The sequence below is a fragment of the Elephas maximus genome, chromosome 3, assembly GCF_024166365.1.
Source record: "Elephas maximus indicus isolate mEleMax1 chromosome 3, mEleMax1 primary haplotype, whole genome shotgun sequence".
Lineage (NCBI taxonomy): Eukaryota > Metazoa > Chordata > Mammalia > Proboscidea > Elephantidae > Elephas > Elephas maximus.
Window position 1 is genome coordinate 186,998,839 of NC_064821.1, and position 13,009 is coordinate 187,011,847.

The following is a 13,009-nucleotide window of genomic DNA, read 5'->3' on the forward strand; positions in this document are numbered from 1 at the left end:
TAAGCATTCACGCTTATTATGTGGCCTCTTCTCTTCTGAGTACTTTATGTGTGATTCCTTAATTTACACAACAATCTTATTAAATAATTACGATTATTATTGGATGCAAAAATGGAAACACAGAATTTAAGAACTTGCTTAAGGTTTCATAGCAAATATCTGGATCTCAGAATTCACAAGTAGTTCAGCTCCAGAGCCTTGTTTCTAACCCGTACTCTGTAGTTGAACTGTAAAGGGCCACACTATTTATAATATGTGATATCCAAACAGATTAGAGTAAGTTCTTCTCAACAAGCTAGACTCAAAGCAACTGTTGCCTTCTCCTCTAGCTCCAAGAACTATTGTTTTGGGGCTAGTTCCCACACTGTACAGAATACATTTCTGTTTCTTATGTCCTTCTCTTCTTCTTTGTCCTTCTGTCTTTTCTTTAACCCACTCCCCTAGTGGGGCTCTCTATTTTCCTGCCCCACTCCTGCTCAGAGCCACTTCCATGGCCCCCATGGATAAACTCACAATAATGACAGATGAAGAAAAGGAAAGGTCCCTGATAAGGCAAAATGGATAAGGGAGAGAGCCATGACCAGGAATCCCTTGTATAAGGGTCCTGGACCAAACTCCAGAGGGTGCCCTAGCTGTGAGAGGAGGAGATATGACTCTTACACATAAGGGTGCAGGCATGCTTATTCCTGATATTCATGTCTCCTCTCTTTCCCCCTTGGAAAATCATGGAAGATTCCAACCTGCCTAACTGATATCCAGAAACTAGATGTGACTTCAGTAAGAATTGAGCCATTGATCAATGGCTGTAGGTACCCAGGTCACTACATCTCCATCGTTCCTTAGAAAACTATAGGTCACATCCTTGCCTTACCTCCAGGCCTGGTCTATGAGTTAGGGCCTCAGGGTTTGGATTATCTGTTTTCAGTGGGCAGAAGAGGTTGAAATGAATTGAGAGACTAATTTTACAGGAAAAAAACTGTAAAGTAATTAACTTATTGTTTGTGGAAGGTAGAGAGAGATGATTAGATGGCATTGATAAGGTCCCATACCTGGTAAATAGAAGAGGTGTTGCTACAAAGACAGAGTTTTATTTGGGAGGTGAGTAGGCTTTGTGGTAGAATGAGTGTAATGTTACAGCACGGCCTTTGCATCTTCAGGAGACATTTGGCAGAATCGACTTGCAGGTCAGTGACTTTCTAGGAAAAGGAGAGATGGTTCAAGGTAAGTATCTCAAATACTTCCCAGGTCATTCTCCTAATAGCACTTAATTGATTCATTCATCTAATCAGCATTCCATGGACAGTTGCCAGACTCCCCAGGTAAGGAACACCTCAGAGTTCTCACATTCTGGTGCTGTAATGTGATGTGCTGGTGATATGGTAACTGTAGACCCAAGAATACCTAAAATTTTCATACTCTGGCTGCAAAGGTCATGAGTTGATTCCCAATACTGGCTGTTTATATTAGATCACAAAAGGATATACAGAAGGACTTTTAACCTCCTGATACTGGCTTTCTGGGGATGGGGTCCCCTTCAGCTTTGTAGCCTTCTATCCAACCCCTCATCTACATTTCTGAACTTGTGCATGGGCATGCAAAAATGCATCTCTACCTATTGTGTACTCACATCCAAGCATAAAGGCACAGCTTTCTCATTCTGTTCCTTCATTGTTGCTATCATCTCTGCCTAACAGAATGAGGAACCCTAGAATGACATCACTGAAGGCATTGTCAGATGAACCAGTGTTCCAAGAATCCCACTGGGAAAAGGTGGCTCAGATAATCCCAGTCCCTAAACCTCATCTTCTTTTATGCATACAGGTTTTCACAGTAGTCTTCAGAATGCCCACTGGACTGTGAGTGCCTGGAGGTTGCAACACACAAGTTCACCTCTATAAACCTAAGTGTTTTGGGCAGAACATTCACCTAACACTTGGTAGGAGTTCAAACAGCATTTTTATAATTAATAGTGTATGTTCACAAATCAAAATTTTTCACATTTTATCTGAAAACCCTCAGAGTAGGGGACTATATATGAGACTAGATAATGAACAAATTTAAGATAGGCCATATCTTAGTCAGATACACATTTAAACGTGATATGTTCTCATCTGCTAAACTGGATATGTGAAGGAGGAGTTTGTCTCTCTTTTTCCAAGGTGTATTCCCAGTTCATGCCATACATTACTTCATGGTAAATGTTTGATGCATGAATAAAATTAATCAATTAATGGTTGAATGAGCCTTATCCAAATTTGACTACCCTCTCATTCAATAACAAGATTAAATAAACCATTTAACTCTCATCATCTTCTGGCTAGAAATAATTTTATTTCTCAGAATCCTGAAGGCATAATGTCATTTTCCTGGGGAATTTTCACTAGCCTAATAATATTTTTTAAATAAAGTTTCTGAGGACAACAACTGAATATTTTCCATCTCTCTGTCTCACACACTGACCAGATAAAGTGTTTGGATTTAGCACACTTTCTTTAAAAATTGATGTTCATCAAGAAACTTGTTTGTGCCCAAAAATTCAGTGAAGAAGGTACTACCCTGCCTGTTTACAGTTGAGAGCTTATATTGTCTAAATGAGTATCTTGAGGTACCTGAGCTCATAAACGGCAGAGTTATAGCTTAAACCCTGATTTCCTGAATGCCATTTGGTAGAATATTGCTTTATTAGTCAGGGTTCTCAGAGAAACAAATGGGAGACCTATCTATCTACCTACTTACTCACTTACTACCTGCTGACTGACCGACGGACCGACTTACCTACCTTCCTACCTACCTACCTATCTATCTATCAAGAGAAATTTATTTTAAAGAACTGGCTCACACAAGTGTAAAAGCTGGTAAGTCCAAAACCCTTAGAAAGGGCAGCAGGCTGGAAATGTTGGGAGGAAAACTATGTTACAGTCTTGAGGCAGAATTCCTCCTCTCCAGGGAGCCTCAGTTCTTGCTCTTAAGGCCTTCAGCTGACTGGATGAGGCCCGCCCATATTATTGAGGGTAATCTTCATTACTTGGGGTCAATTGATTATAAATGTTAATCACATCTATAAAATTTCTCCACAGCAACATCTAGACTAGTGCTTGACAAAACAACTGGGCACTATAGCCTAGCTAAGCTGACACATAAAATTGACTGTCATGATTGTCTTTTAAAAATTGCCTTGTAACAAAATATGCATTTGATTTTTGTAAGTGAAGGGGTTTAGTCACAATTATTGCCATTGAAAAATAAAAATAAAAAAAGCTGAGACAACCACCTTGATCCGTCTAATAACACTGTCAGCAAAGACCTGAGGACTACACAAGGACCTGGGATCAGGAGGTCAAGGAGGTGGGGTGGGGAAGGAGCATGTCTTCGGAAGGAGACGTTCCCTGGTTCTATGTTCCATAGAAATCAGCCTGACTGTGGAAGCAGGACTTGGAAGATCATTCTTGGGGATGGGAGGAAGATGGAGTAAAACACTTCTACAAAGACATTGTGGTGTGGACCTCAGTTTCCTCAGAGGTCACCCCCTAAGCCTTTGTCTAGGCTCAGGCTTTTTGGGAAATCCCAGGCAGCTCCTCTGAGACCTGGCCTGTGACAGGTTGTAAACGGCCAAAGCCTCTCTAAACTCTAGCCACGGAGGTCATCCTGGGAGCTCTGAAAGCCTTCTGGGAAGGCAGGGACAGGGAGGAAGGGGAATGTCAAGAATGACTTAGCAGGTGTTCTGGTTGTGCAATAGCCAAGCTCAGGGAACCCATATAAAAGCCATGTGTGGCTGCAGAACCTCATCTACTCAAACTCCCCAGGGACATTTCTGTGCTCCTGTCTGTGACCAGGGTGAGTGTGAGTGAGAGCCCCAAGGGGCTCTGAGAGGACAAGGGAATAGCTGACAGCTGGGAGGTGGAGGACAGGCAGAGGGATATGGAGGGAGCGGGGACTGAGGAAAGAGGGTCCTGCCTTGATTCTGTGATATGCTGAGCAGAAGAAGACTCAGCCTGAACCAAGTCTGCAGAAATCTGTCCTCACCTCAGACATGTGTGGAACCCTCAATTTGGTCAGGGGCATTATAGAATGGGTATATCAGTATGTGAATGCTTTCTGCAGGCTTAGGAAGGATAAGAAATACTGGCTACTTATTGTATACAAGAATGAGAAGCTCCTTACTATGTCTGATTGTTGAGACTGCATATTTTATTCAGGGGAAAGATTTCAGTTTTTTCTTTTCCCTACTGATGTGTATATGCTAGATGTCCTTGACAATCACCATATGGTTTAATTTTAAAAGAGATCAAATTATCATTCTTGCTTTAGAAATCTAAATAGTTTCATTGTTAATTTTCAGGTTGAAAAGTCCTGCTAAGATGTCCTGCCAGCAGAGCCAGCAACAGTGTCAGCCCCTTCCCAAATGCCCCCCCAAGTGTCCCACGCCCAAGTGCCCCCCAAAGTGTCCCCCAAAGTGCCCTCCAGTCTCTCCCTGCTGCAGTGTTAGCTCTGGGGCTGGCAGCTGCTGCCTGAGCCACCACCACAGGCCTCATCTCTTCCACCGGCACAGGCACCAGAGCCCTGACTGCTGTGAGTGTGAGCCCTCTGGGGGTTCTGGCTGCTGCTCTGACTCTGGAGGTTGCTGCTGACTCAGACCTTGGGCATCATAGAGAAACACTTATGAAGCAACCTCAAGGCATGGATCTACCCTAGGGTGATGCTTCTCCTGCTCTCTCTTCTCCTGTTCATGTGTCAGAGGATCTTATGAAAGAGCTCTGTGTGTTCTAGTGTCCCAAGTGCATCCTGGATCCTGATCGTCTCTTCCTCCTTTACTTCATACAACAGTAAAGCTCCTATTGTATATTCTCAAGATATCCTGGTCTTTGTTGATTCTTTCATTCTTTCCAAGTCCCTAAAGTCCGTACCTCCAGCAACAGGCTTATGGTGCTTTGGTAAGAGTAGAGCCTAACAAAGAGATAAGCTAGAAACAGTTGCCAAGCATACAATTATCTAAGAACAATTTTGTACTAGAGCTTTGCAATGGAATTATCTCTGCACACTCCATCTTCTTGGCCCAGGTGGTTATTGGAAGGGTCTGGGAGCCCCAGAGATGAGCACTTTTGGCTGTGAGCCTCCTGGCCAGCTTATCCCACCACTCTGAAAATTATTTTCATTTTCTCTGTGTGCCATGATTTAACAAAATCTGAAAATACTTTGGAATTCTAAGTAAATGGTCAAAGGTGTATTTAGCAGAACTCTTTTCATTTGATTTAAAAAAATGTCTTGCATAGAATTAAAATCCTGATCTACTTCTGAAAGATCATCCACTGAAAACTCTATGGGGCACAGCTCTGCTCTGAAATTCATGGGGTTGCCATGAGTGGGAATTGACTCAATGGCAACTAGTTATGGGCAAGCTTAAGTGTCGACACATTGCCCCTTACCTGCTTGCCAGGGAAGGTAAGCCTGCTTAGTTATTCATGCTCCAGCCTCTCCTCTGAACAGCTGTTAAATAAATATTTAAACAATGTAAAACTTGAGAAGAATCCAAGTATGCATCTACCCAATCCCACTTGCTCAGCGAGATGTAGAGTGGTCTGAGGGTCACATGGTGTGAAACTGGAGAGTGGACCAACACACATTTTGATTCTTGCCACCTGGCTCACCTGCTGAGACTCAGGCCTGGTAGATGACAGGCATAATTAATGGAAACAATGCTGTCATGCATCTTCAAAATGAGCTTCATAACCCAGCATTCCAGACTGGGGCTGGCCTTCCTTAAATTCACATCTTCTCAGCTCAGTCACTCAGAATCTTAGGGCACAGAAGCAGCTTGCTCTGATGTTTGAAACTCTGTGACTGGAGGGGGAGGTTTGAAGGGAGGTAAGGACACCATGAGGGGACATAAGGAATCATAGTCTATCAGCCAGGCTGAGAGGCCTCTATGTGGGAAATGATGGACTCAGATTGGAGCAAGACCTGATGAGACCAGGCTCTGTAAACAAGGCTTCCCATCCTCTTCTCTGGATGAGAGCAGTGGCTACCAACTTACATCTCTGTAGATTCCCACTCTAATTCCTTCCCTGTAATGCTGAGGGCTTTTTCCTTGTTGCTTTTTGTAATTATAACTTTGTAATGCATTTTGTAATGTCGTTGTTAATTTAATTTGAAATTCCGTAGTAGCAATATTGGGAGTACTTGGGTAGTACAAGTAGTTAAGCACTTTACTATTAGCTGAAAAGTTGTTGGTTCAAACCCAGCCAGAGGTACCTCAGAAGACTGGCCTGGAGATCTGCTTCAGAAGGTCACAGCCATGAAAACCCTGTGAAGCAGTTCTACTTTGCACACATGGGGTTCCCATTGGCCAAAATCGACTCAAGTGCAACCAGCAACAACTTGTTAATTGTTATTAACTTAATTAATTCATACCTAATTGCCCCAGAATCGTATATTTACATTTTATCCTGTCATTACTTTTCTGAACTATCACCTATGCCGTATGTCAAGGGCACAAATTTTGCTATATCTATCTCTAGGCATTCTATTCTGTTCCATTTTTCTATTTGTCTACTCCAGCTCTGATATCACATTGCTATACTTAATAGAGCTAAATAGTAAATCTTGATATCTAGTAGATATCCAGTCTTGTTCTACATCAGGAATAACATGACACTTTTGGCCGTTTGAACTTGTATACATATTTTCCATTAACTTGTTAAATTGCTAAAAATGAAAAAAAATAATAAAATTCGAATGGAAAGAAATGCAAGGGACCTAGAATAGCCAAAACATTCTTGAAAAAGAACAAAGCTGGAGGTCTCATGCTTCTTGATCTCAACTCTTACTATCAAGCTTCAGTAATCAGACTGTGATATTGCATAAGAATAGAACCTGTTGGCATCAAATAGATTCCAATACACAGGCACCTCATGGGACAGACTAGAACTACCCTACAGGGTTTCCAAGGAGGGGCTAGTGGATTCGAGCAGCCCTTCTTTTGGTTAGCAGCCAAGCTTTTAGGCACTGGGTCTCCAGGGCTCATAAGAACAGACATAGAGATTAATGAAATAAAATTGAGAGTCCAGAAATAAATCCTTACATTTATAATTAATTGATTTTTGAGAAAGGTGTTAAGACAATTATATGAAACAAAGAACAGTCTTTTCAACAAATGGTGCTGGGACAAGTGGATAACCACATACAAAAGAATTAAGTTGAACTCTTTTCTCACATCCTACAGAAAAATTAACTCAATTTGGTCCATAAACCTGAACAGAAGAGCCCAAAACTATTAAACTCCTAGAAGAAAACACAGGTATGAATCTTTGTTTTCTTGGGTTAAGAAATAGTTTCTTAGCTATGGCACCAAATTCACAAGTGACAAAAGGAAAAATTGACAAATTAGACTTCATCAAAATTTAAAACTTTGTGCCTCAGAAGACACTATCAAGAAAGTGAAAAGAGCATCTGCAGAATGAAAAAAAAAAAAAAAAACTTGAAAATCATATATCTGGTAAGGGATTTTATCCAGAATATATGAAGAATACTTGCAACTCAATGGTAAAAAGACAAATTACCGAGTTAAAAAATAGGCAAAAGATCTGAATAGACATTTCTTCAAAGAAGGTATACAAGTGGCCAATTGCCCATGAAAAGGAACACAACATCATTAGTCATCAGGGAAATGCAAATAAAATCCACAGGGCAATATCATTCATACCTGCTAGGATGGCTATAATTAAAAAGACATACAACAACGAGAGTTGACAAGGATGTGGGGAAATTGGAACCCTCATACATTGCTGGTGGGTATTTAAAATGACACATTCACCTTGGGAAACATTTTCACAGTTTCTTAAAAGTGGTAAAGAAAAAAAAAAGAGGTACCATATTACTCAGCACTTCCACTCCTAGTTATGCCTCCAAGAGAAATAAAGACATATACACACACTCAAAAATTTGTTCGTGAACAATCATAGCAGCGTTATTCATAACAGCTGAAAACTAGTAACAATCCAAATGCCCATGAACTAATGAATGGATAAAAGAATGTGGTATATTCATACAATTTAATGTTACCTAGTGATAAAAAAAATGAAGTAGCGATATTACTATAACATGGACGAACCTTGAAAACTGTTTTATGTGAAAGATGTCAATTACAAAAGACCACATATTATATGACTCCATTTATATGAAATGTCTAGAATAGGCCAATCTATAGAGGCAGAAAGTATATCAGTGGTTGCCTCGACCTTGGCGAGAATGTGGTCTGAGTGCTAATAGAGTCAGGGTTTCTTGTTTTTAAAACAAGACACACTCAAAGCCAAAAAGTAAATGGCTAATCAGTGTGATTGTAATGGCCATGTTACCTTTTAAAAGGGTGAAACCTGAGCAATACATTGAGAGAAACATTTCCAATACACATAAATAGACAACGGAATAACTCCAGAATACAGAAACAACTACATAAATTCATATAAAAAGAAAAATAATTCCAAGAAAAATGAAGAAGTGTATGGACAGGCCTTGTACATTAGAAAAAATCCATATAGCAAATAAATATAAAATGAGATGCTAAACCTCATAGGTATTTAGAGAGCTGCAGTTAATAAACAATTCGGTATCATTTTTGCCTTTCAATTTGGCAAAATTTTTATTTTAAGTTTTATAATATAAACTGTTGACTAAGTTTGGGAAAGAGATATTTGTATAGATTATGGTGGGAGTGTTGTTTGTGATCATCATGGAGGTAAATTTCTCATTACTATAATAATGAAAATTGCCATGCTGTTTGTCCTGATGGTTTAATTTCTTGGTATGTTTACTAGTCAACTGCTTGTATATACATACAAGGACATCCATAAAAACAGGTCTACAGCAAAATTTATAATTAAGGAATATTCGGTAATAGTTTGAATGCCCAACATTAAGAGAATAGATACATAAACTCTGACATCTTATTCAGGTAATGTAAGGTGAAAAAAATTAAAAATTTTTTTTTTCAAGGGAGGGAAAAAGAGAAGGGAGAGGGTGAAACTGCCAAAACTATGACTGTCAATAAACAACACCTTTACCACTGACACATGTTCAGGTGATGGCAACAGGTATGGAAGCAAGGATAGACAGAGATTGACCAAGAGGTTTGCTCACCACTATCATAAACATCATCCCGTCACCAGACATAGCAGCGTAGACAACTTATTGTAAGTTCATCTCTAATTTCCATATCAGCTGCTTTCTAAAAATGCTCTTTCTATACTCTCAAGGAAAAATGCTTGCATTATTTTATTTATCTATTCAGTAAATATTTATTGGTGACTTCGTACGGAGTCCCTGAGTGTTGAAAATGGTTAAAGCTCTCAGCTGATCTGCTAACCAAAGACTGGAATTCTTCTATTAGTTCCAGTATCCTTCATATGGAGTCTCTGAGATTTTCTATATGTATATGATTATGATTATATTATCTATGATAGTTTTACTTCTTCCTTACCAATTTGCCTGCCCTTTATTTCCCTTTTTTGCCTTATTGCTCTAGCTAGTACTTTCCGTATAATGTTGAATAAGAATGGTGATAGAGTACATCCTTGTCTGGTTCCTGCTGCCAAGGAGAATGCTTTTAGTCTCTGTCCATTGAGCATAAGGTTGGCTGTTGATTTTTGTCCAGGCATGGGCCAGTGCCTAGAAATTTGTCTCCAAAAATAAGGTGCTGAGAGACTGAAGAAAGAGGCAGGCAACTCCAGTGTGGTGGCAAAGGAGTTTTATTAGGGAGACTTACGCACAAGTTGGTCCCTGGTGGCAGTAGGATCTAAGTGGATCTCCAGGCCCAGCAGAAAGGGGCAGAGGTTTTATGGTGATCAAAGACAAAAGTGGGTACATGCCAGAGTGTTATATATGACTGCCTCAGCGAGGTCACATAACAGTGGCTTGGAAAGCAGCACTGAACTAAGTTAAATGGCAGCAAAGCGAAAGCGTGAGAGCAGTCATGTACAGTCATGCTTGGCTTTGGAAAGCCTGTTTTCCCCTTCAGTTTTGTACATATGTTCTTAATTATGTTGAGAAATTTCCTTTCTAGCCTTATTTTGCTGAGAGTTTTTATCAAGAAGAGGCATTGGACTTTTCAATGCAGAAAATGCCTTTTCTGCATTGATTTAGATGATCATGTGATTCTTGCTCATTTTTTTTATGTGGTGGATTAAAATTGATTGACTTTCTAATGTTGAACCATCTTTGCATAGCTGGTATGAATCCCATTTGGTCATGATGTGTTATTTATTATTTATTTTTGATATGCTGTTGAATTCTATTGGTTAGAATTTTCCTGAGAATTTTTGCATTTACATTCTTGAGGGATATTGGCCTATAATTTTGTACTTATTTCCATCTTTGCCTGGTTTTGGTATCAGGATTATGCTGGCTTCATAGAGTGAATTTGGCAGTATTGTCCTGTTCTATGTTTTGGAATAGTTTGCATAGTATTGGTGTCAACTGTTCTGTGACTGTTTGGTAGAATTCTCCAGTGAAGTTCTCTGGGCCAGAATTTTTTTTGTGGGGGAAGGAGGGGGTCAGGGGTTATTACCACTGAAATCTCTTTTCTTGTTATGGGCTTGTTTAGATTTTCTACCTCTACCAGTTTGTGTTAGTTTGGGTAGGTAATGTGTTTCTAGACACTTTTCCATTTCTTGTAGGTTTTCATATTTGTTGGGGTATAATTTTTCATAATATTCTGTTATGATTCTTTTTATTTCAGTTGGTTCTGTCATAATGTCATCCGTCTCATTTCTTATTTGGTTATTTGTATCTTCTTGTTTTTGGAAACCCTGGTGGCGTAGTGGTTAAGTGCTACGGCTGCTACAAAAGAGTCAGCAGTTCGAATCCGCCAGGTGCTCCTTGGAAACTCTATGGGGCAGTTTTCTTTTGTCCTAAAGGGTTGTTACGAGTTGGAATCGACTCTATGGCACTGGGTTTTGTTTTTTTTTGTCAATTTGGCCAGCAGTTTGTCAATTTTATTGTTCTTTTCAAGGAACCAACTTCTACTCTTGTTGATTCTTTTGCTATTTTCTGATCCATTTATTTCTACTCTAATCTTTTTTATTTCCTTTCTTCTGGCAGATATGAGCTTTTTTGTTGCTCTTTTCTTCTATTTGTTTGAGTTGTAGGATTAAGGTATTAACTTTGTTCCTTTCTTCTTTTTTGATATGTGTATTTATTGCTCTAAATTGACCTCTGAGCACTGCTTTTGTTGTGTCCCAAAGGTTTTATTATGTTGTGTTTTCATTTTTGTTGATTCTAGCAATTTTTTATTTCATTTTTAATTTTTTCTGTTACCAGTGGTTTTTTAAAAAAAGTGTAATTCAGTTTCCACGTATTTGATTTTTTTTTTCCTTGATCTTCCTGTTATCAATTTCTGGTTTTATAGCACTGTTATCTGTATTATTTGTGTATTTTTGAATTTTTGAGGCTTGCTTTTTGGCCTAAAATATGGTCTATTCTGGAGAATGATCTATGTGTGTTGGAGGGGAATGTGTCTGTGCTGCTGTTGGGTGGAGTGTCCTACATATGTGTATGAGGCCAGGTTGACTGATTGTGATGTTCCGAGCTTCTGTATCTTTGTTGAGTTTCTAGTTGTTCTGTCCCTCATCAAAAGTGGTGTGTTAAATTCTCCTACTATTATTGTGGAATTGTCTGTTTCTCTTTTCATACTGTTAGAGTTTGTTTTATGTATTTTTGATCTCTGTTGTTGAGTGAGTGTGATGGTTCTGTGTCAAGTTAGCTTGGCCATGATCCTCAGTGGTTTGCAGTTATATAATCATGTAATTTGCAAGATATGGAATGATATAGCTATCCTCTATTTTGTGATGTAATGTATCAACTCTGTGATGTGGTCTAATGTGATCAGCCAGTCTGTTGTGAGGGGAGTTTACTTGGGGTGTGCTTTACATCCAATATATATGGATATTCTGAGAAAGCTCATTGGCTTTTGCTCACTCTGGATCCGGCATCTGGCTTGTCATCATCTGACCTCTTGTTCTTGAGACATGAGCCAGTGGCCTGCTGTATTGCCTGCTGATCTCAGGATTTGTTGACCTGCAGAGTCTGTGAGCCAGCAGTCTTCTGTCTTACATGAGAATCTTGGCTTCATCAGTCTCAGCAGCCTGTGTGCCTACCATCCGACCTACTGATCTTGGTTTTCTCAGCCCCTGTAGCTACCTGAGTCAGGGAAGCAACCAGCCTGACATCTGACCCATGGACTTGGGATTTGCCGGATTCTACAGCAGTGTGGGCCATTTCCTTAAGATAAATCTCTAAAAAAAAAAAAATCCCTCCATATATATATACATATATATAGATATATATGAAGGAATAGATATATATATATCTGTATATATATCTATCCCTATATATATCTATATATATATCTAACCCATGAAATGCATATATAAATTTCATGGGTTTCCCTTTTCTAAAGAACCCAGCCGAATTCGGTGTGTAAATATTTATTATGTTTATTTCCTCTTGGTTGATTGACCCTTTAGTCATTAAATTATGTTCTTCTTTGTCTCTTATATTGGATTTTGACTTTAAGTCTATTTTATCAGAGGTTGTTATTGCCACTCCTGCTTTCTCTTGGTTGCCATTTGCTTGACATATTTTTTTCCATCCTTTGATTTTAACCTAATTATGCCTTTTTTTCTAAAGTGTGTCTCCTGTAGGCAGGATACTGATGGGTTATTTTTTAAATTTTTAATCCATTCTGTTACTCTGTCTCTTCACTGTTGCATTTAACGTCAGTGTGTTGATCAATAGGTATGAATCTACTCCCATCTTTTTGTGTGTGTGTGTGTGTGTGATGTTGATGGTTTCTTTGTTCAGCTTACTTTTTTGTATTGAGGTCTTTTTTTTTTATGGATTTTCTCTTCATTTCCTTTGTTGTTGATTTTGTGTTTATTGAGTCTTTATGATTTTCTTCTTTTTTATTTTGGAGAGTAGGTTTTTTACTTTTTTTGTGGTTACCTTGAAATTTACCTTT

The 13,009-nt window shown here is 39.0% G+C and overlaps 1 protein-coding gene across 1 annotated transcript; it reads left to right on the forward strand.

Moving 5' to 3' along the window:
• Window positions 1-4,358: 4,358 nt before the first annotated feature.
• LOC126073636 (late cornified envelope protein 2A-like) lies at window positions 4,359-4,628 on the forward strand. Its single transcript, XM_049880521.1, has one exon. The coding sequence runs from the start codon at window positions 4,359-4,361 to the stop codon at window positions 4,626-4,628; it is 270 nt and encodes an 89-aa protein (XP_049736478.1).
• The last annotated feature ends 8,381 nt before the right edge of the window (window positions 4,629-13,009 follow it).

Bases quoted from the DNA above. Each gene is read 5' to 3' on its own strand.
- LOC126073636 (XM_049880521.1), top strand. From the start codon at position 4,359: ATGTCCTGCCAGCAGAGCCAGCAACAGTGTCAGCCCCTTCCCAAATGC.